Source organism: Corvus brachyrhynchos, unplaced genomic scaffold, assembly GCF_000691975.1.
Source record: "Corvus brachyrhynchos isolate BGI_N302 unplaced genomic scaffold, ASM69197v1 scaffold167, whole genome shotgun sequence".
Taxonomy (NCBI): Eukaryota; Metazoa; Chordata; class Aves; order Passeriformes; family Corvidae; genus Corvus; species Corvus brachyrhynchos.
In genome coordinates this window covers 1,713,575-1,737,041 of record NW_008239547.1, presented here as the reverse complement: position 1 = coordinate 1,737,041, position 23,467 = coordinate 1,713,575, and the positions used below count along the sequence as shown (strand labels likewise).

At 35.5% G+C, this 23,467-nt stretch overlaps 1 protein-coding gene across 7 annotated transcripts in view; it reads right to left on the bottom strand.

The window, feature by feature from the left end:
- Positions 1–23,467, bottom strand: part of ARMC3 (armadillo repeat containing 3) — a 64,851-nt gene that overhangs the window by 27,924 nt on the left and 13,460 nt on the right. For 5 of the 7 annotated variants that reach the window (XM_017741561.1, XM_017741560.1, XM_017741566.1 and 2 more), the window contains 8 exons: positions 16,466–16,583; positions 14,376–14,501; positions 13,224–13,292; positions 12,722–12,897; positions 11,193–11,387; positions 10,379–10,562; positions 4,955–5,107; positions 4,724–4,829 (listed from right to left, as the gene is read on the bottom strand). In XM_017741561.1, coding sequence (XP_017597050.1) covers positions 4,724–4,829; positions 4,955–5,107; positions 10,379–10,562; positions 11,193–11,387; positions 12,722–12,897; positions 13,224–13,292; positions 14,376–14,501; positions 16,466–16,583 — 1,127 coding nt within the window. The remainder of the gene's footprint in view (positions 1–4,723; positions 4,830–4,954; positions 5,108–10,378; positions 10,563–11,192; positions 11,388–12,721; positions 12,898–13,223; positions 13,293–14,375; positions 14,502–16,465; positions 16,584–23,467) is intronic. The other 2 variants (XM_017741563.1, XM_017741564.1) reach the window with 2 other exon arrangements.

Below are 23,467 nucleotides of genomic sequence, written 5' to 3'. Positions count from 1 at the left end.
TTATCACCTATTTATGCTACTAAATGTAGCTCTTGTTCTAGAAATTTGTGTTCCTGTTGTGTTCATAAATTAACACATATATTCATGCAAATGTATTATCTTATGTAATATTGACACTTCAATAGTTATGTGACTTAGGTTCCATCTACAGTCTTGAAAGAGAAAAGCTACTACTAAGTTTTCTATTTTCTAATAGGGAAGATTACTACCTAGTGATATTACTACCTAATGGTAGTAATCACTACTTCCTAATAATAACTATATTTGGAATGTAAGATAAAATGGATGTTCTTCAAATTTATTCCTTGACAGCCATACTCATAAATAATAAAAAGATCTGTTGTGTACTGAAAATCTCAGCTGAAAAAGGTGAGACGATCTCACTACAGGTGAAACAGATTGAGGATGTATTTTGAGTCATTAGATCAGTGCATGAATTTCAGTTTGGAATAACAGATATAATAGATATAATATCCAAAGTCAAGGGAACGACCCACTTTCTCCTCACTGGGCACTGTTCATAACCAACAAGTTCCCAACCTCTCCTCCTATCCCAAACTACCCTCAAATCTTGACAATCTTGATACATTTCAGAAAACATACATTCAGATGCTGCACTAATGCCTGGAACTGCCTATATGGATAAAACCTTTGGGAATTTAAATAGGTTCTCTGATTCCTGTGAAGGATTTAAGAATTAGAAAGCTAAATAACATAAAGCTTGATGACTTTGTAAATTTTGGGATGATACTTTGCTGCCTTGAATCCAGATACAATACAGAAATTTGTCACATGACAGTCACTATAAACCCCAGGAGAAATATTCTGTCATAAGTCTGTCACGTACCACAACTTCCTGCAGCCCTTGGTACAGATAAAGAAAAAACATCCTTTTCCTTCTTCCCCCAGCCCAAATTCTAACTGAATGCTATAAATTTTGCATTTAAAATAAACAATTTAGGGTAAATATTATTGAGGCTGCTAATTAGTTTTCATGTCCAGTACAAAGTTCTAAATTCCAGAGCATATGTTTTTCTTTAGTGGCAAATCCATTAGGTGCTCAGAATTCAGACGCTGCCAGATTTATGAAGGCAGCTATTAGAAATGGCATTTGTGCTACGACAATACTGAAGAAAAGAGCTGGTCAAATTAATATCTGACTAACTGGTATACTTGAGACTTTATTTCTATGTGCTACTTCCAATATTGTATTTATGTTTAACATGATTATCTTATCCTAAATACATGAAAGGCAAAAATAATTGACTATACTTTCAATGAGAAAAAATAGGCAGAGGCTGAGGTAAGCCGTTTGTTCCAGGATTAGATGTGTGGCACAGAATCACTTATTTTCCTGCCCAACAGATGACGCTGCTGTTTCTTTGTTCACGTGTAATTGTTCCATTTGTGCACCACATCCATTACTGAAGTGACTGCACCCACACTGCCCGATGCCTGGACACAGCAAAACCAGAAAGCTTCAGAGATTCTTTAAATGGCATTCTTCTGTCCAAATAACTGTATACAGTTTTCAATAAAGCAACTTACTGCTCTGGATTTAAAAGATGCAATGGAGAAGATGGATGCAAATACCCAGCTGAACATAATTCTCTTTTTTTCCAGAAGCAGACCACAGAAACAAATTCTGACATATATATCAAGGATGACCTCAGAGCAATGCACACTTAACATATAACGTAACATGTTAGAATAAGCACATGGCATTTTAAACTGCAATGCACTTTGCAATTTTATTTTTACTTAGCCTAATTATTAATCAGTTTAAAAAGATTTATCATCAATATTGAGCAGCATTAAAACTCCGTCCTTATGGTAAAATTCTTATAAAAGCATATTCTGGGGGTGTCAGTCTGCAAACTAATGAGGCATTTGACCACTGTATTTTTTTACTATGTGCTACTGAAGTATGACACAACATCAGCTCTGCAGCAAAAATTTAAATGCTTAAATATTTTAGAAGTTATTTATATTAATTGCTATGTGTTCTGGTAGAGATCCTATTGAAAATCCATTTTTTCCAGTAAACCTGAAAACTCAAACCACTTGTAGGAGACTCATGTCCTCTTCTGCTCTAGATTTTTGGTTAAACTACTATGGGAAGCACAGTAATTCATTAATTTATTTGGTTTTGCCAAATCATGGTTGCTTGAGGACTTGTGTGAAATGACAAGCTGGTCTCTGTCCCGTTCATCATGAACAGGTGCTCTAATTACCAAACCTCCACCATATTTGACACCTTTATTAGCTGTCTCAGCTGAGAAACAAACCATTGATTTGGTAGGGGTACAGAACTAGCTTTTCATTGCTGTGGGGAAGCACCTAAAGGTCAAGGTTAATTTATATTAGTGGGGGGTAGTACTGCCCATTGCCTATGCTGTTCTTGTGCTATTAATCAATGGAAGACTTTATGGGCTACCTATGGCGGGAGTTTTAATTACACACAATTTGTCTTACATCTTATTTTTTTCCATATTATATGGCAGCACTTTTTGATATTCCTAACAAGAGCAACAAATCTCCAGCAAAAATAGCAACATCTTGTACTCACACTTTAGAGCCTCAAATATACACTGTACCAAATAAAAGGGCAAGGTACACATCCTTCAATCAATATAACATAGAAAAATGCTCATTAATTGAAATACAGCAGAATGCATGCATATGAATTCAATAAGGTTAAATATTTGACTGGCCAGTAAAAAGTGAAAGCACTTATGGCAAATAGTCTTCCCCATCACTGGACCCATTTTGTTCTTGCCCATAAGGTCCACCTGCTGCTACTACCTTTATGATTTTATATTCTTGGAGGGTTTATAACAAGAATCTAATACATAACTGATAAAAGGGCACTAGTCTCACCAGTTTCATTTAAGAACAGAATGTTGTCAACATAATCAGACAGCAAAGTCACATTATTATAAAAGTGTATCAGCATCTTCATTATTTATACACTTATTTTCACTGGGTCTACAGGACATACAAATGAAACATTCTAGAATGAAATATGATTATGGTAACTCAGTCCGGAATGAATTTTCTCCAAATTATTTTTTTTTTCCTATTATGTGAATGCAAAATAAATATGGGCCTGATAGTCAGTCAGTGAGCTGGAACTGTTCCAATTTGTATCAGCTAAGGGTTCAACACTATATATTAATTTTTAGATCCTAGTCACACTCAGACCCTTCTATGACTTATTAATGGTTTTGATTTAGAAATGAAGCTTTGAAGTAATTATATAGTCACATGGAATTCATCCAATATACATATTTAATGTAAATTATTGCTTCCTGATTTTCACAGAAGACCTCTGATTAGATTATCTGGTGCTTCCATATTGTACTTGAAGCTGGATTGTGAGGAGACAGAAGTATATGTAAGCCACCTTTACAATTTCCTGACTCTGCCCAGCAAGAAACAAATACGGACTTCATTATAATGCAGAGGAACAGAGACAGCTATTTCCCTGCCTGAGGTCTCAGAGAATTGTTCCAGCAGTTGAGCTAAACAATGTCCTGACTATCTCCTTAGCAAAAGAAATGGAATGAGTTGGCATAAGCTTCTATACCAGCTCAAAACTCTCCAGAGATCCCCTTTTCACAATGTGAAACCTCAAAGGGCTGCACTACGAAAACCAGCTGTAGTGGAGCTGAAAGTTTGACCTCTGGACTGCAGCACTGTGCTTGTTTTATGTGTGTGTGACTCCCACTGACACCAACTGAAGAGTCCAGCACATGAGGAGAGCAGAATATCAGACAAAAAAAAATGTACTATGTGAATCTGAGAACAGAGTATTATTCTCTTGTGTCAAATTATGGCTCCATCTGGTAACATTAAGTGAATACTAGTGACTATTAGAGCTGAATCAATAAACTGAAACAAACAGTTTATTTTGTGAGTTATTTTACTTTTTCATGTCAAAGGATGCCTGTGAATTGATTACAACTTCTTTAAGTAAGTATATTCCAGGAAACTTTCAAGGATTTTTTTTTTTTGGTTTGTAAGTTTTGTGTGATTGCTCATACACATCACACTGCTCTGTTGCTTTTCCCTAACAGGACTTTTAATAGAGTTGGCATAAAAAAACGCTGCAGCTGACATTAGAATTTAGTTGATACAATTGTTTTCAAACATATAGTGAGCTAACCATTGTTACCTTTGTTAGTAATTTTGGATACTGAAGTTACACTTCTTCTCTTTCAGAGAATGCACTATAAGCATTCCCTATTACTTGGGAAACAATAAAACAAAAGGAAGAGCAAAACAATGCCAACATTCAGAAGATCTATCTCCCTCAAAGAATGGATTTAGATCAGTCAAAAAGGTTGTATGAACCATCAAGTTTTAAAACATTTTGATGATTTTGGATTTAAAAAAATAAACCAACATCAAATGCTTTAGATTAAAAGGCATATTTTGCTCATATGTTCTCTTCAAAACAGATTTATATCTCTGCTTTCATTACATCTGCTTCATACCTTTCCTTGATGAAGCAAACATTAGTAGAGACAGCACAACTCTTGTAACACTGAGGAGAACCAAGCTATTCTAGGTGACTCGTAAGTACCAAAAAGTGCCTTATAGTCAAATTCACACAGACCTGCCTTGTAGGATAAGGACAAGATGAGGCATTCTTTAGAAACAAAAATATTACCACTTCAGATTAGTGTTTTAAATAATAATTTAATTATTGCAGACTCACCTTGCATTTCTAGGACTGGCTGTTGTCAAATTACTTAATGCTGTCACTGCAGCTTCTTTTACCTCTTCATTATTACTGCTTAGCAACTGTACTAGCTGGGGAATCCCTTTGAAAGAAATAATTGTATATATGAGCCTTTAAATAAACCATGGCAGTCTGCAAAATTATAATATTGTCCTTATAAACAGAAAAAACACAAATTCACATTTCATCCTTTCCCACCTTACTTACCCTGGAGTCCAAGGACACTTTTACTGTCTATATTCCCACACATGGCAGAAATAGCTTGGGAAGCAGCAACTTTAACTTCATCATTGTTAGTTTCCAAAAGGTTTAGGAGAAATTTCTCAACCTCTTCCCAATGTAAGATTTTTCGGATTTCAGCTTTAAATGAGAAACAACAATAGCATTAATCTGCATTTGTTTTCCAAATCAGTGAAAGGACATGAATTTGATTTCATTTAGTTGTTGGAAATATTTTGGTAACAGAGGAACCAGCCATCAAGAAATGTGCACAAAGGACCTGAGCCAAATCCATTACAGAACATCCTGAGTCAGAAGGGACCAACAAGGATCATCCAAGTCCAACTCCTGGATTAGGCTTCATCGAGCTCGGAATTAAGGCCAAATAATGACTATTAAACACAGTATAAACATACATAGGCTGACAGAATGCAAAGTTTGTTCTCTGCAAGACTTTAAAACTGCAGAATGCATAAAGGCTTGATGGAAACAGCTTTTCCAATGCAACACATCATGCTTACTCAGGATCGTGCTGAACTTCAGTTTACGCTAATGAAGTTCAAATGCATAACATTTAAGAAGATACCAGTAAATGTACAATTAACTTGGTGAAATACCACTCAATGTATTAAAATAGCCCAAAAAAGGCAAGGAGCATTACAAAGAAAGTTTTAAATTCTGCACAGCTTGTAGTTCTTCATTAATGTCCACTTTGCAGAGAATTTGAATTTTGTAGTTTAGCCTGCTGACACAGAGTTCACTGCTGACCTCCACTGCACTGAGCGGCAGCAGCTGAGGAAGGACAGAGATGCTCCTTCCTCTACACAAGTAACAACACACAGCACCTATGAAGTATCTACAGACAGCTGTATGTAGATACTAACAAACTGATAAACTCCCTCATCCCAAAACTGATGAGATCAGCAACGTAGGTGCTTCTTAGAAACACTCCTGAAAGAAACTTTTTCATGAAGAAAGGCACAGGACAGCATAGAAGCTCCACAATGATGAGAGTCAATAAGCATTTAACCATATGCATAATTTAAACCAGACTAATTACATGTTGGAAGTTATATCTACAGAGTAGAATTTTTGAATGTATTAAAGAATTTCAGGAATTGTGAAGTCAGTGGAACTTCAAAATATTTAGAAATTTTACCAGTGCTTTGCTACTGTTCTGAGGGATCACTCCCTGGTTTGGATTGTTGTCCTCCAAATAAAAAAGTTTTAAAAGGAAAAAAATATATAGTAAGTATTCTTTTAGATAAATCTGTATCTGTAGTGAATAAAAGTAAACAAATACAAGTCCACAAAGTCACTGAGAAGCAAGTTTGATCAAAAATGTAACTGCAGAGCAGAAATGACTCAAAGCACGTAGATGAGAGAGGTGCAGTCACTTTCCCCTCTTCAGCTCAGCTTTAAACTTTTTTAGAATCCTCAGATACACAAATGAAATCACAAAACAAAGATGCAACAAATAAAACAGAGAGGATTTTAAGTGTCAGAAGAACTTTGGCCATAAACTTTATACGTATCAGCCACCTCCCAGAGAAGGCCTTAATTGGGATAAGAGACTTTTTTGACAGGTTATCAAGTATGTTGCTAGCCTGTTCCTCACCAGAGTAGTCCACAATCTCAAATAGTGATCTCTAAAGGTTCTTTATGTCTCAATAATTTTGGTTTTTGTACAGCAAGTTACTTATGTATTTACAGATTTTCTTTAAAATTATTCTTGATTTTAAAGGCAGCTATGATGATGGGTAAGCATTTATTTTAAAGAAAATTTATGCCTATATGAAATAATAATTCATTTGAATGAGTGAAAATAATAATTTAAAATATTTTAAACAGAAAAAGAATTTTATAATAATGTGGAAAAACAGATCTTGAATTTGAACTTATGATAAAGAGTATTCATTTATATTTAGGTAGCTACATCAATGAAAATTATTAATATTTCGATATCCAGGTGAGAATTCTATTAAAGGAATTAACATTTTCTGCCAATCCTCTCTCTGTGTGTATGAGTTGTTTCCTTTGTGTCCTTTACTACAGACTAGAAAGAATGCACAATTGAAAAGCATCGTTTATACTGAATTACTTCATATGTCAGTGCCAACACCATTTTTACAGTGATTAATTTCTTGACCCCTAAGTAATTTGAATGCATTGATTCAACATGAAGGAGAATCAAGCACACACAACTAAAAGAGTTTGGAGTATCAACTGTTCTGTCCAGTTTTTCATGCATTGACCCCATGGTAGGACAACCTTTATTTTTCAATATATTTTCCTATTTCCCCTTCTTACGCCAAAATCATGATCTGAGTTCTGTCGATTACTATTCAGGTCACTGTCACCACCTTATGGAATTATTTATACCAATTTCAAATGAAAAAAAGTTAACGTTATATAGTATCATGACTTCTCACTGATCTTGAGCTGAGCTAACGCAGATAAACAAGGATCCGTATTGTGAAATGCAAATGCGAATCAGGCTACAGAGCATGTTCAGTGTGCTTCCCTTTGAGCGTGAGATGCATTGAGATACACAGAAAGAACCGGGAGAGCTTCAAACCAGAAGTTTGGCACAGGGAGCATCATCATCCCTTTCTCCATACACACTCCACAGCATTTTGTTGTTGCTGGCATGTCTGGCATTGTCAGGGGAAAATCAGGCCCTCCTTAATCAAAAGTCCAGATAATCCACTCACAGACATTCAATAATTTATAGCATTAGATTATATTTAGCGTTCTGAAATGACTGCATTAATTGGTGGGCAAGGCAGGAATCACAGTATAATTCACCACTATAATTCTGAGCATACAAAACAAAATCATCAATAAATTAATATATTCAATTCAAAATTATGTTACAGAACAAAAAAAATTTCAGGGGCAAAGGCATAATGATTATGTACAGAAATATGATCCATTTTAATGTACTTAAACAGAGCAGCATCCTAAAGATGCTATTTAAAGTTGAATATCAAGTTTATACCATGTAATTTATTCTGATACTGAGAATAAATCTTAAGGGATAAATATATCTTATAACAACAACACCAAGTTACAGGAGTCCCTTTCCAAAGGGTTGAAAGGGACATAAAACAAAACTGCTTGCTATGATCACATCTATCAGGAAAAAAACCAATCCAAAACTAAATTCCATCTGTCAACAATAATAATTTCAAAACCAGATACTGCTGTATACTCAGCTGCCAGGATTAAAAAACCAGCTAGATACATGTTCTGTCATAGCAGAAGTAGGTTTTTCATTCCAATGAAAAGCAGTATTTTTTTTCCCAAGTATACAGGAAATGTTGGTAAATTGCAACCATGATTATCAAACCTGAAGAATGTGGGTATGGCTATTGCAAATTTAATGAAAAAGTCACCACAGAACTAAGACCTGTGTTGTATTATACTGGATTCACATCAAGGCAAGTACTAGTATAGTATACATTAGTGTTGCATTTTGGATAGGCTGTTTAGTATGCTTACAACCAGAATCCAATCAAACAAACAAAACCTGAAAATATTTCTGTTTTCTTTTTGCACTTGGGCTACTTCTTAAAATGGCCTTTTCTTTCCACTCCAAGGCTGACTTTAGACCAGAAGCTCTTTGTATCTGAAAAATTCAGTGCTTTTGGGGGCCACATTGAGCAGCAAGTTTACTGGACTGTGTTTTCCACTGCACCAGGACAAGAAGTTTCCTTTTGTCTAACTGGGTGTCACCAAAATTCTACAGCTTGAAAACAAGTATTTTAAATATTCTTTTGATGTATTTTCCCAGCTTGCTGCATCCATACTAACTGTCATAGGTTGAAGAAGAGAGCAAACCTTTATAATGAAACCTCATTGACTCCATTTGTAAAGAAGCATGACAAGAAGATGCATCTTCACTGACGGTAACATCCCATGATATAAGATCATAGGCAGTACTGTAATATATTATGTGTGGTTCTTGCAACCGTGCTTTAAAAATGTGCTCAGACATGTTTCTACTAACAGCTGCTAAAATATTAGGCCACAAAAACTGAAAAAAAAAGTGTGAAAGAGGAAAAGAAGGCTATGCTTATTTGAAAATAAATATGATAAAGGAGTAAGATGCAGTAGAAAGCAGTAGGAGCAAATATAAATCTGCTTAGCATACAACTTACAAGCCTGTCACAGGACTATAAAAATGATACTGACAGTCCTAAGTAGCATAATAAAATAACAACACAGGAAAATACACAAAGAAAATACTGACATAAGAAAGTCCCTTCCTATCTTTGATACCTGAACATTAATGAAAACAATTTTCAGTGACTTGCCAAGCTTCCAACAGATAATGACAAAAGCACAGAAAAACCCCTGGAATACTAGGACACTCTTTCTGTGTATCATCTTCAATCCAAATAATTACAAATATTCAGGATATCAAACTAAGCAAGGTGAGAAAAGAATTGGAAAGATAGCACGGAGAGAGATGAAAGGAGGTCTGAAATATGGCAGCAAGGAGAGATTATTTTATCCATGTATTAAATTAAATGACATATTTTTAAAATACACATAAATTAAAGCCATGATTCAACCACAAGGTGCCAGAAATATGAATGAAATATTTAAATTCTACTGTCATAAAAATCCCTTGACAGAAGTAAAATCTTCTCTAGTCAGAAGTATGGTATTAGTTACATTGCATTTTGTTACACAACACTACTTCGCACATGTTGCAACTCAGTAGCCAACGTACAGAAGGAATTTCAAATGTAGTTTGATTAAAAGAGCATCCTTGTGGGCATAAATGATGAGCATGTTCTGCCTAATTCGGAATTCCTTGGTGAATTAAAGAAAAGTATATAAAAAAGAACTATAGGATGAATAATTATGAAAAGATTACAATGAAACTATTTAACTCCCCTGGGAATATTAATCTGCAAGCCATTTGAAAGGTTTCCTTTCATGCCTCTGTTAAAGGAATTTGTATTTGAAATTGCCTGACATTTAGACGAGCAGTTGAATGCAAAAGGAAGTCAGCTTGCCATGAAGCCTTAACAGATAGAAGCGAGAAACAGTGCCAGCAAAGGTGGCTTAAGATGGCAGTCAGCTGGCATCACCAAACAAAAGACAAGGATCATATTTTCAGAACTCTATTTTCCTTTGAGGACAGCATTTTACAAGAATATATTACATTTAAAAATAAATTGAGGCAAAACCTTAACATTTTCATATATATATATATATATATAATCTCCTAGCATCCAATTGCTGCTCTGATCGGCAAGACTCATCACGGTAATTAATTCTTTCCAATGTTTACCTCAGCACAAGTACTACCCTCAACCAGAGAAGATGGCTTCATTCTGGATAAAAATTTACTTCATAAACAATTTCATGTCCATGGATTATTGAAAAGTCACATACCATCAAAAGCTGCCTTGGTAATTGCCTTTGCTGCATTCTTCTGAATACCAGGAACAGTAGAGATTTCTAAAAATGAAAGTAGTTTTTTAATGCCTCCTGTCAGCTGAATCAGTTGCAGAGTATGCACATCTTCGAGGCAATTTCCCAACACAGCAAGAGCTTCGATATGTAGATCACTGAGTTCCTAATTAAAAAAAAAAAACAAAACCAAACAACCTTGAAATCAGGATTAAAATATCTTTGGCATTTAAGTTTGTGGGATAATGGTTGTAACTTTCTTTTGGACAGTTTATTCGTACTGCAAAGTACATACTTACAAATTCATATTTTCATGTAATTTATTTGATGATGCCTTAGGATGCAACACAAAGTATCAAAAATAGTAAAATCCCCCGAAGTTTCTCATTTACATCAAAGTGGGTTAGACAGGTACTCAGAATGGGCCTGTGATCTTAAAGCTTCAAAAACATCACTAATTTCTCTATGCACTATATTTCCCATTGTGACACCTGAACTCAAGAAGTACGAAACTGAGTCTCATAATAACATAAACAATGGTAGAAAATTGTGTTGAAAGCCACTATATAAGGTAAATTCAACTAAAAAATTGAATAATAAACACTTTGGGAAATGTCTTTGCTTCTTTTCTTAGTAAGGTAGATATTCTAGCTTACCCTATTTCTATCATAGTTCACTCCAACTAAGTAACTCTTTCTTCTTATGTCACTCTTCCATAAAATAAGTAATATTTCTCATTAGTCATACAAACATCAGCACCAAGAACAAAAAAACTTTTAAGGCAAGTAAACCGTACATTGTTTTCCAGTATATTCAGAAGGAAATCTAATCCCTTATTTTCTCCCAGTATTATCCTGGTTTCTCTGTCTTTGCTAATTACTTCTAAGGTTTGAAGGGCTAACAACTGAATGACCGGGTATTCAGATTCCAGTAGTCCCAGCAAGGGGGGAATTACATTCAGTTCACGAACTGCAGCACGGTTTTGAAAATCCTGCAGCAAAATATTCCAACAAAGAATGTTAGTGATAGAGAATATAACAGTGCATCAATTCCTCACTTTACAGAAAAACACCAAAAATCTGATTTCAGACATTAAAAATGAGTCAATACTCCAAAGCTTCATTCGGCAGATTGCTTTCTTTTAAGCCAAGAACCAAACTGAATATAATCAAGCCCCACAAACCTTAAATTCTAGGGGTTTTTGCATGACTGAAGTACACACTACAAAATCTAGTCCTGTATAAAGAAGCCTATTCACTCTTGACTTTGCCATGTTTGTCTCAACATAAGAGTTTCTTTGAGAAAGTTTTGTAGATTTAGTTTCACCATTTTTATTTACCTCAGTGGGAGGAAAACAGTTTTTGAACTCTGCTGTGGTTGCCTGGTTATATCTTCTTTTGTTTTAGTAATTATAAAATGACAATTTAAAATTTCAAGTTTAAACAGTGGATGTGCAGCTTAATAAAAAGACAGTAGCTGATTATATTAAAAACCAAAATAAATAAAAAAATTACAATTTGCTTTTAAATAGCTTATTGCACATGTGCAGCATGCAATTATCCTTATCAATATAAGCAAGCACCAGGTGCAGTTATCCAGATATACCCCGCAACAAAGACAGCGAGATAGTAAAAAAAGGAGAAAGAGTAAAATGTGATTCTGAATAGACATGCTCTGATGCCCCAAAAGAGATAGAGTTATAAACTGAATTCATTACTGAATTGATTCACTTAAGCCATGGGAGAGAACTGCCATACAAATGCACCATTCTTTTGCTAAGCAGCATATGGATGACATTAGTGCTGAGTGTGAAAGTAGCCAATAACAAATCTATTCCCCCCAGTATGGAAAGTAGCTGTTGACAGCCTTCACCTATCATTAAAAAGATGTTCAAAATTGTGCTATGGACTTGACGGTCAAAACAAGACACAATGCAATTGGTAGTTCTTTAATTTACAGGATTATTCCAACCTTTTAGATAGACAGATTACAACTCTCATTACTAAGATTAATATTTTTCAACTAAGAAGGCAAATTATTATTTAGTTTTAAAAACCTGAAGCTCATCTTGATTTTACTTTTAGTGCAGTACAGCACAGACAATTGCATTAAGTTCAACAGAATTACAGTAAAACCAGATATATTCATAACTAATTTAACATTCAAGGACTCAGGTGCAAGGACTTAATGTTTCAAATGCATTGATGAACACTGGGGAGTAAAGGAAACAAATCTTTTAAAATTATTAACCCCACACAGAATGTCAGGGGTGCAAATGCTTATCTGCCTCTGTAGTTTAAGACAACAAACAAGAGCAAACTTTACCTGTACCAAAAGGTAGAGACATTCAACTGAATTCTTCTTAACATCAGGATCAGGGCTACCTAGGAGTCTGATAAGTGGCTCTAACCCACCTTGCTCAAATATTTTTACTTTAGTAGTATACTCAACAGCCATATGTGCTAGACAAAGAGTAGCAAACTCATGGACAACTACGTCTTCTGTGGGGGGAAAAAAGAAACATTTTGATCAAGTTTTATTCAGCACAGAGTATGTTCACTAATCCAGTGGTTTAAAACATTATTTGAAGTCAATAAATAATAGCTGTTAACCATACCCAATGTGTCCACAAACATCTTGTTCCATCTTTACAACATAAAACTCTACTCAGTGAGCTACAGAGCTATATAAAAGTATTTACCTATTTAACAGGTAGTAGGAAAAATTGTAAGTTACAGGGAAGATTTTATTAAATTGTCTCATAAAATGACAATCATAAAGTATTTCTGACTGTACTTTTGCGCAAGGAGAAAATAGTGTAAGGTACCTTCTGGCGCTAGCTGTGATATAAGTGAATTTGTGATATCCAGTTCCCTCAGTAACTTCTTGACATCATCTACAATGAAGTAAATACAAATATGAAGTCTTTTGTTTGGCAATGTTGGCTGAGTAAAGAAACAGAATCTGCTCCAAGCAAAATGTACTTATGGTTACTCCCTGAGTGACAAAAAGATCTGACTGGGAAAGACACACAACTAAAGTTAGACCAAGATCATAATGGGCCCAGAAAAAACAGCAGAGACTTTCAAGTAGCAGATGACATTCTTTGACATTTGATACATATCAAGTTCCTCTATATTTCAATTTCATTGAAACTTTATTCAAAATACTTGCATCTAGCAGGTTCTGACTAAATATTGCATGATTTTAGTTGCCAAAGAAGTCACACCGCAATTGTCAAAATTATTTGTGGTTAAAATTATCAAAATAAAACTAATCCTTCTGTTATTTAGTTTTCAAGTCACCACTTTGCAATTTTATGCTAACACCAACCCACACAGCAAATGGAAAACATGAATTACACAGGTCCTACTAAAATCACAGTAAAGACTTTCAGATTGCATTTTTATTGTTGTCAATGGCAAACTAGCAAAACCTCAACTCCTGGAGAGAAAAATCAAATAATATTCTTTGGGACAGACTTCATGCGATCCTACAGGGTTGTGTTGTTATTATCAATATATTCAACATGTTGAAATGCAAAAAAGAAAGGTATGAGCTTAATTTACTTTTAAATAAAAAACCAATTAAGCTGTGAATATAAATGGGAGATCTTTGTTCATTCAAATCCATGTTTGTGCAGCAGCATTGACTATATGCTAATGCCAAATTAAAAGTAACCCGAGAGGGCAAGGTCCACTGCAGAATGACAAGCAGGCAGCAGTTGACGAAAAGACTTGAGAGTGGTTGGGATATCCTCATGGAAGACAACTGGGTAAAACATTCGCCAAATTAAGACCTGCTTATTGCATTGATCAGATACAGGTCTATAAAGTACTATAAAAACAACAGCCACTGAAACTCAACCTTACGTCACTTACTCTTTATTCTGGGCCATTAATCTAGGATTTTTTCACATGATCAACCTCTTGTTTTGATGATCACACAATGAAAAATAGTAAAAAATTCAGACTCTTACGATTAGAAGCCATGATGCCAAATACCATGACAGCATTTCTGCGTACAATTGGATCTTCGTGTGAGAGGAGTTTATACAGATGTTCCAGTGCTCCAAGACCAAGAAGTGTCAGTTTGTTTTCATCACCTGAAAAGGAATTGGATTAAAAGCGCAAGAAAAATTCCAGCAACCTCACAGTTCTAATGTATCAAGGTAAAACTGCTACCAATCTTTTACTGGACAGTAAACTTTAAAGAACAGAGGCCTGACAGGTCCTTTGGAGATCATCTAATTTACACCCCAAATACATATGTGTCAAATAGTTTCACGATTAGTAGTATCTAAGATTAATTATATTTTTAAAGCAAAGGATGCTACTGTCTATTGAACACTCCACTCATTTGTTGGAGACTGCAGTGGAAGTAGAAAGGAAAGCTTTCTACTTAGCAAAGTATAGGTGAACACCACCAGGTGAACGCATTTTATTTCCTCTTTTCTTGCCTTCCAATTTTATCTTCCTCAAAATAACAGTTCATTAATTCTATGGATCTTTACTATCCCTCAAGGGAAGCAACTACCAGGATTTGTATCATTAATTCCTACATGAGATTTCTACTATCTGAGAATGAAGTGCTTTGTAGCTGAATTGGTGCTGGACACGCAAAGAACAGAGAAGTTTAGTGTGATTACAGCCTTCTGTTCCTGCTCACGCAAAACACACACAAACCCCAAGAAACAAAATCCCAGTCCTACTCTTATTTTCAGTTCCCACAACAGCTTTATAATTCATTTTCTAGTGAACCATGCCTGCCCTTCCAGGCTACAAGTGAGCAATGTGAGAGGAAACTGGAGATCTATGCTCAATCTCAGGACAAGACATTCTTAAAATGGAGGAAGTATTTCTTATTGAGGGATGGGACTTAATTTACTAGCAACAGTCCAAAAAAATAGATTAACTGAAATCAACTCCTGCTCTTGTGCTACCCCACAAAGTTAGTCTATTCTTCTGGAAGATCGCAGGAATATATTAACAATTTAAAGGATTATTCTTTCAGTATAAACATAAAAGACATAAACATCTATCCTCTTGCAGTGTGACGTATTTTACTGTGGACAGGAGGGAAGGAGCCAGCAAGAATTTATGGTTCATAGCTGTCTCCCAACAGTCCACATTCTCTCTTCACATATTCAGAATTTGATCTCATGCCGTCAGCCAAGCTTGCCATATTAAGCAGAACCTGAACATCTTTCAGGACCCAGCGACCCCTAGCCAACCATCAAAGACTTCAGCTCTTCTCTCACAATTTCAGCAGTATTGGTAATTTACATCAGTATAATTATCAGCATATAAATATATAATTTTAAAATAAAACACAAATTAAATTGAAATTAAAATTTAACTCATCAGAGCAAGAACACTACCAGTGTATACCAATTTGAGTGACTAATATCAAATAACATGGAATAAGTAGGAGACAACTTAGGAAATTACGTGCCATAAAAATTTGAGCCTCTGTTACACAGTTGTTTGTCTCCTGAGTACCTTGAAAATGACATTTAGCTATAGACTATATAGGGACCTTTGGAAGATGTGGAATCTTGGAGACTTGTTAGACTCCCAACTCATATACAAATAAGTTTGATAAAGGAGGTTGAGCAATTTCCAATGAATCATCTGCACAGAAATACTGATGCAACAATTTTGTGTAAAAATAACAGAAAAAAACTAAGAAGTCCTTTTCATTGAAAACTGAAGCTCCAAATAACTACACTGGTACAGAAGTTTCCAACTGTAACATACAAAAGAGAATTCTTTCACAACTGCAGATCTGTTGCTCATAAACAGCATATCTATACTATATTTAAAACAAGCTCTATTAAACAGTGAATATAAAATTCTTCAACAAAATGACAAAAGTTTCCTTCATGCAAACGACAAGACTTCTTTATTACTGCAAGTACAGGTTGGACAGATATTTCAGAAAACCCCCAAAACTTCAACAGACACCTTTGAGAAGAAAGAAAGATTTCAATGCTAAGAAACTAAAGAATTGTGAACTACTATCAAAATCTAAGCAGTGCAAAAGAAAGCTCATTGCAAACAGACTAACCTTTTGATGCAAATTTATATAGAGCATCACATGCTTTGGCCAAAACTTCATTTTCAGGAGAACTAAGCATTAGCACAGCTGTTGCTGGTGTTTTGCTTTCAATCAATAAAGGATCAAACTACAAAAAAGGGGGAAAGAAAAGTTTGATTTATATTGAGTCTTCCTGTGTGCTGCAATAGACTCCCACATTTCACTAAAAATAAAATAAAATCTTGGTTGATATATCTACACTGAATTAGAAATATTAATGAGGTGCTGTTTGCTTGGGAAAATCCAATTTTTTTAAGAACAATTAGAGACATTGTTGAAAAATAAGAAAGAAAACTTGACTTCCAAATAAATATTACAATGATTTCATCGCATACAAAGATTTTAGGAAAACCCTGACGCTTCCCTGCAAATCTAGAAAGTTTTGAAGGTAACACACTATGTAATTGTTACACATGTAAGAGCATTCTGAGGCTTCAGAAAGAGACATGAGAAGTTTCTTTGGAGCAGCTGTACACAGAGCCTGTGAACTCAGGTGGTGTACACAGAAGAGAATTTGGTTACTCTGCGGCAATATCACTTTGTGGTTGCTTAAAAAAATAAAGGAACACTTTCTGTGCCTTTGTCAACTCAGTTCATCAGCTCACCATGATCCTCTACTAGATGAAGTATTTCCAAGATGTAATTCCTGCTCACCCAACTAGAAATGATACAAAGGTTTCATTTCCATTTCTGAGCTCTTCCATGCAGAAAGAAATCTTCCAACAAATCAGACAGTTTTCACCCTCTCAATAGACTCCTTAGGACTAATATCACTTGAGCAAGGGATCTTTTAAAAAAGCCTTTTGTTTCTCAAGAAGACTCAAGGAATTCTGAAAATTCTACTCATTAAAAAGTTTTAAGCTTCCTTGGATTTAAAGCAATTAATTAGTATGAAAAAACTAGTTGTCTTCTATCCTCACACTTCAGGCCTCTACAGTATCTGTGTTACATACAGAAATGACTAGATACTCGAGTCATGCAGTTTCTCAAAAACAATGTATTAATCTTTAAAATATACCAGATTATAAGACATCAATATAAATTAATTAAAATATTATCACAATAAATATACATATATATTTACAAATGTCAATGATTTCTTTTACGTCATTAAAAAAACTTCGAATACCTACATCAAAGGCACATTTTGCTGAACAATCAAGGTATGAAGATACATACAAATCAGTTGTCAAGCAAGGAAATTATGGGGAGCAAACCTTAAAAAACATTATGAGTGTGCTAGAAATAAATGAACACAGAAAAGGGTGTTTTCTTCTCCCTTCTCTGACTTGCTCAAAAATAAGGCAAAATATGATACTAGTACCAAGACCTCTAAATTCATATTTTCGATAGGTTTTTAAATCTAAGTAATTTCAACACCTTCCATGAGACAGATCACACAATTTAGCAGGCAGCAAGCTCAACATACAAGTTGCATTAAGAGATGGTCTGCCGAATGTGCTTAACTGGTCTACCTAGCTTCAATCAGGTCCGAAAATCCGAAGACACTGTCCAATTTCATGCTTGCTGTGACAAGCTGGAGGCATGGGCCAAGGCATGGAACAAAGCTCCTTTCTAAAAAAAATATAATCAGCTTACTGTACCATAAGTCATTTTGCCTAATAATGACTCCGCAATGGGAATTAAATCAAATAATACTATAGTGGTGCAAGTTACAAATTAATCTTAACGATGGGCCTAAAATGATGGAATTATTTATTGGAATTTTCTTTTTGGATAGTAAGGAGGCAAAAAATTCAGCTTATCACAGCTCATCCTACCCATGGGAGAATTCAGAGGCGACTGAAAGTCCCTTTATTCTCCTTCATACTTCTCTACTTCTGATCATTTGGGTCTTTGCATGGGACAGAACACAATCCTCCAGGTAAGTGCTATTATTTAAACACAACCATATCTCCTGAGTCTGGTCAAATACTTGGTGATGGGATAAAACTCCAAGTTTTAGAAAAGGCTGTTAGCTCTTCAGAGAAAAATAAACATCAATACTGATCTCAGATGAAGTTCAATAGGGAGTGAAAGATTAAATAAGAGTTTTAAATCTCAGTTATTTATACATTAATCTAATACCAAAGTCACGATTGCACTGCCCCATTTTCACTGTTTCCCATGTTTACAATTAATTGTATAAATCACAACTCAATGAAAATTCCTAGGATTTAATGACAAGGTTGGCACATGAACACAGTGAAATTAGTCTAATCTCTACCCATTTGATTAGACGTTAGATTTGCTATTACTCTCCGAAATATTCAATAGGCACTTTCCTATTAAAAGCACTTTTGTGCTGAAAACACAGTAAAAATAGCCACTGAAATCAATGTATGTTTAAGAAGTCAAGACGCCCTAGCAGCTGAGTGATTGAGGAAGAATTTCTTTACTGTGTGGTGACTGTGCATGGGGACAGGTTGCCCAGAGAGGTTGGGGAGTCTCTCTCGTTGGAAATATCCAAGAAAAATCTGGATGCACTCCTGTGCAATGTGCACTAGGATGGTCCTGCTTGAGCAGGAAGGCTGGACCACATGACCACTGTGGTCCCTTCCAACCTTAACCATTCTGTGATTCTGAGATTCGCAGGGAAGTAATGTTGTTCCTCAAAACTATCATAGAACTGGTTATGACTTCTCCTTATCATAATGCCAGTATATGTACTGTTCCACCTTTTTTTTTTTTTTTTACCCAAGCCTTGCATCTAAATCTTCATACATCATTGCAGACTCTTCCTGTAATGGCATATACAGGACATAATGTGCTAGAATAACATACCTGAAGTTACAAACAACCCAATTAAACACAGAATTTAACTAATTTATAAGCAACAACATTTCCAACATTCAGTTTGTATTAAGAAAAAAGCAAGTTAAATGAAAAAGCAAGCTATAAACTCAAATGCTTCTATGTGTCTTTGATCTTGACTTTTGTGTACATTTGACTTCAAAGCCATTAGAAACTGAAGAGTATGTGGGGTTTAGTTTTGGTTTAGTTTTGGTTTTTTGTTTATTGGGTTTCTTTGGTTTTTTTGTTGTTTTTTTGTTGTTGTTGTTTTGTGGGGGGTTTTGTTTGGTTTTTTTTTTGCTTCCATCAACTTAATTTAGTTGAAATTGAATGTAATACAAAATATGTTTCCAGTCAGACCAAAGACCCACCTAGCCCAGCATCCTGTCTCTGACAAAGGCCAGGTAACAGGTGTGGGCAAGCAGACTATTAAATTTTACTTATGCTCCCTCTCAGGTACCAGCATTCTGCAACCTAGAGAACTGGAGAGTCTAGTGATTCTTATCTCTGTGTTCGAAAAGTCCAAGAAAAATTTGGTATATAATTTTTGAAGCCATCTGTATTTTAACACCCTTAATATTCTGAGACATGAGATCAGAGTTAAAGGGTCATAAAATAACTGTGCCTCTTCTATGTTTTAAAAATACCACCTGACAATTTTATTGATCCTCCACAGTTCATTCACTATAAGAAAAAGTGAAATAAATTGCACCCATTTGCCTTCCCTGTATATTCATAATTTTGTAAGTTTCTATGATACTCCTCTTCACAGTGATTCCTTCTGGGAATGAAGAAAACTATTCCCTTTGATCTTTCCTAAAACAGAAGCCACTCTGTCTGTTCTTGTTTCTTTCTTAGCTCATTCTTAGTTCATTCTGTTGTCTTTCTATAGTTCAGCTGTATCTCTTTGAGATGGAAACACCAGAACTGTTAATGGCATTCATGTGCATGTGTAATGCATTTGCTAGTAACATAATGTTTTCTCTTTTATTCCTCGAATTTGAAATTTTGCACTTACTCACTTTTTCCTACTTAGGAACTGGATGCCATTTTCATGAAAATATCCACATTAATTCTGATACACTGGATGACACAGTTGCAGAATAAAACCCCATGACTGACAATTTCTCTCCATTATGAAATCTGAACAATAACTTGTTTTCTCACCTTTGCTTCCTATTTTATAACCAGACATTATTGCTAGGAGAGGAAATTCTTTTTACCTGTTCATGTTTATGTGAGTGAAAAGTCTGGTCTGAAAACTTTTGAAAAAGCTAAGTAACTGTATCAATCAGAACACCATTATCCACTTGCTCACTGACTCCTCCAAATAGATTTCCTCAAATAGATTTCGTAGCTCACACTTTCCTCTACACAAGCACTATGATTTTTCCCCATTGCTGTCATATTTATCCATGGGTTTGGTTTTGTTTTTGTTTTTTTTCCAAAACTATTTTTACCAGTTTGCACAGCACAGAAGATAAACCTCCTGTAATTATTGCTGTATTTCCTTTTGAAAATGAAATTTTCTACCTTCCATTCTTCTAGTGTCACATTCTCAGATCTTAGCAATTTTTTCATTTAGCACAAGATCTGGGGAAACAATATTTATTCCTATTTCGGCAATTTTATCACATTTATTTTAGTGATTACCACATTGCTTTGGGTTTTGATACAAAAATAAGTCATTTTCTTTTTCTTTCATGACTGCAATCACCTAACAGTGTCCCTCTAAGAAGCTTCTTGCATCTAGTCAATTTGAAAAAGCTTTACTGCTAGTTTTTGTATCTTTGCTAGTTCTCTTCCAAAATATTTTGATGCAAGGTAACATTGATGACATAGTGCTTTTACTTCTCTTTCGGGAGTGAAAGCATTTTTTTGTTTTCTCATTTGGATGAAAATCCCACCTTTTGAAGGTTGTATTTATCTGCTATTATTCTACTGTTTCATCATGCTGGGTTGTTTTTTTTCATCCCTTAAATTTGATTTAAGGTCAGTTTTAATCTTGCACCTCTCATAGAATCTTTAGAAGCACTACTGATATCTTTGATATTCTTAACCCCTTTTCCTTTACCTAGAAAAACAGAGTTAGTAGATACCTGGACATGCTAATTATTTCAGTTCTGTGATTGTCTGATCTCCTGTACTAACAATAAAACCGAAGATATTCCACTGAATCACAAACAGTTGATATTAGAAGGCACCTCCAAAGACGATCTGGTCCAACTGCCCTGTTCAGAGCAGGAGGAGCTAGAGCTCAGGCCTAGGGCACAGTCTGATTTTGAGTATCTCCAACAATGGAAACCCCACAAGCTCTCTTGCCAAGCTATGCTCCATCATTGTTATGGTAAAAGAGGATTTTTTTGTCATGATTAAATGGAAACCTCCTGCATTTCCATTCGTGCCTACTGCCTGTCATCTTTTCACTGGGCACCACTGAGAAGAGCCTGGCCTGATTTCTTTACTTCTTCCTATCAGCCATTTTTACCCTGACAAGACCCCTCCATGCCTTTTCTCAAGACTGAGAAGTCCCAACTGTCAGTCCCTCCTCCCACGACAAATGCTCCAAGACTTTGTTCCAGTAAGGCCTTGTCCCTCTTGTACCAGACAACTCAGAACACTAGGACACAGCCCTCCAGGTGTGGTCTCACTAACGAACACAGAGCGAAAGACAAGAGTTCTCTCTCTCAAATTGCAGGCAACACTGCCTAATGCCCAGGGTTTTGTTAGCTTTCTTTGTCCCAAGTTCATATTGCTGGTGCATGTCCACCAGAATCACCAGCTTCTTTCCTGTAAAGCTGCTTTCCAGCTGGTCATCACCCAGTCTGTACCGGATATTCTTCCCCCAGATGCAGGACTTTGCCATTTCCCTTTATTGAACTTAATTAAATTCCCAATTTCCTATTTCTCTAGTTTGTTGAGGTCCCCCTGAATGGCTGCACAACCATCTGGTCTGTCAATCACTCCTCTCAATTTCATGTCTTCTCCAAACTTGCTGGGCATGCACTCTGTCCCATCATTCAGGTCACTGATGAAGAGGTTAAAGAGTATCTGCCCCAGGATCAACCCCTGAAGCACAACACTAGTGCCTGACCTCTGACAGGATCTCATACTGCTGATCACAACCCTCTGAGCCTGTCGGTTCAGCTACTTTTCAGTTCATTTACACTATTTTGTCTGTACTTCCCCAGTTTACCTATGAGGATATTACAAGAGACAGTATTTAAAGCCTCACTAAAGTCAAATTAATATTTAGGCATTAATCAAAATAAGGTGTTTATGTGGAGACAACTTCAGGAGCTGACTGTGCCAATTCACACATTCCACCTTTTAACATCAGTCCTGTGAATGCAGCCATTTTCAAAAATACTCAGGTATCTATAGCTTTAAGTGATAACACTTCAGTATTTTCTCTAGGGATAATCTTAGGCTCCCCTTTCAATGTCCATGACCTAGCTGATGATCAAATAATTGTATTGTCTAGACCAAACCTAATGTAGTTATCATGTGAAAAGTTCCTATCAATCTATGTCAAAGCTGGCATATTTAATCTGCTGGAATTACTGTTTTAGGTCATTCATATAGAGGCTCAAAGCAATGTTTTTCCTGTTGGAGATCAATTCTCAGAACAGAGACTGGTAAAAGACAAATTATGAAAGGCAGTGAAAACAGAGACCTCAGGAATACTTTCTGAAACATACAAGCAGTGGCTAAGCTAAGAGATGTGTTTCCCACCTGTTCCTAGAAATCTATAAAAAATTAGTGGTCATCGGCAGAACCATATATTCTCAGAGTATTCCACATGCACAAAGGCCCTCTTTTATAAGCTCGTCTACATTATCTCAAGGCTTCTTTTCTTGGACTTGACATTTTCATAAACAGGTTATCAATCACAAGATAATAGCTAATACATCTTTTATTTTGTCTGCATCTCATTTCCTGCCACCTGAAATACCCAGGCGAAATTTAAAGTTTTCGGATTTGATTTTACACAATAATTATTAACAAAATTCTCATCATGGTAAGATTTTCTTCATTAATAGTTACAATGATCAATTTTCATGTTTAATATGCAACATTCAGGATTTCTTTCTCCTGCTAGGACTGTCAGAATAGATATGCTAGCCTGAAGTACAATAAGGGTAAAAACTAAGCCAAAAGCTGTAGATGCCATCTGGA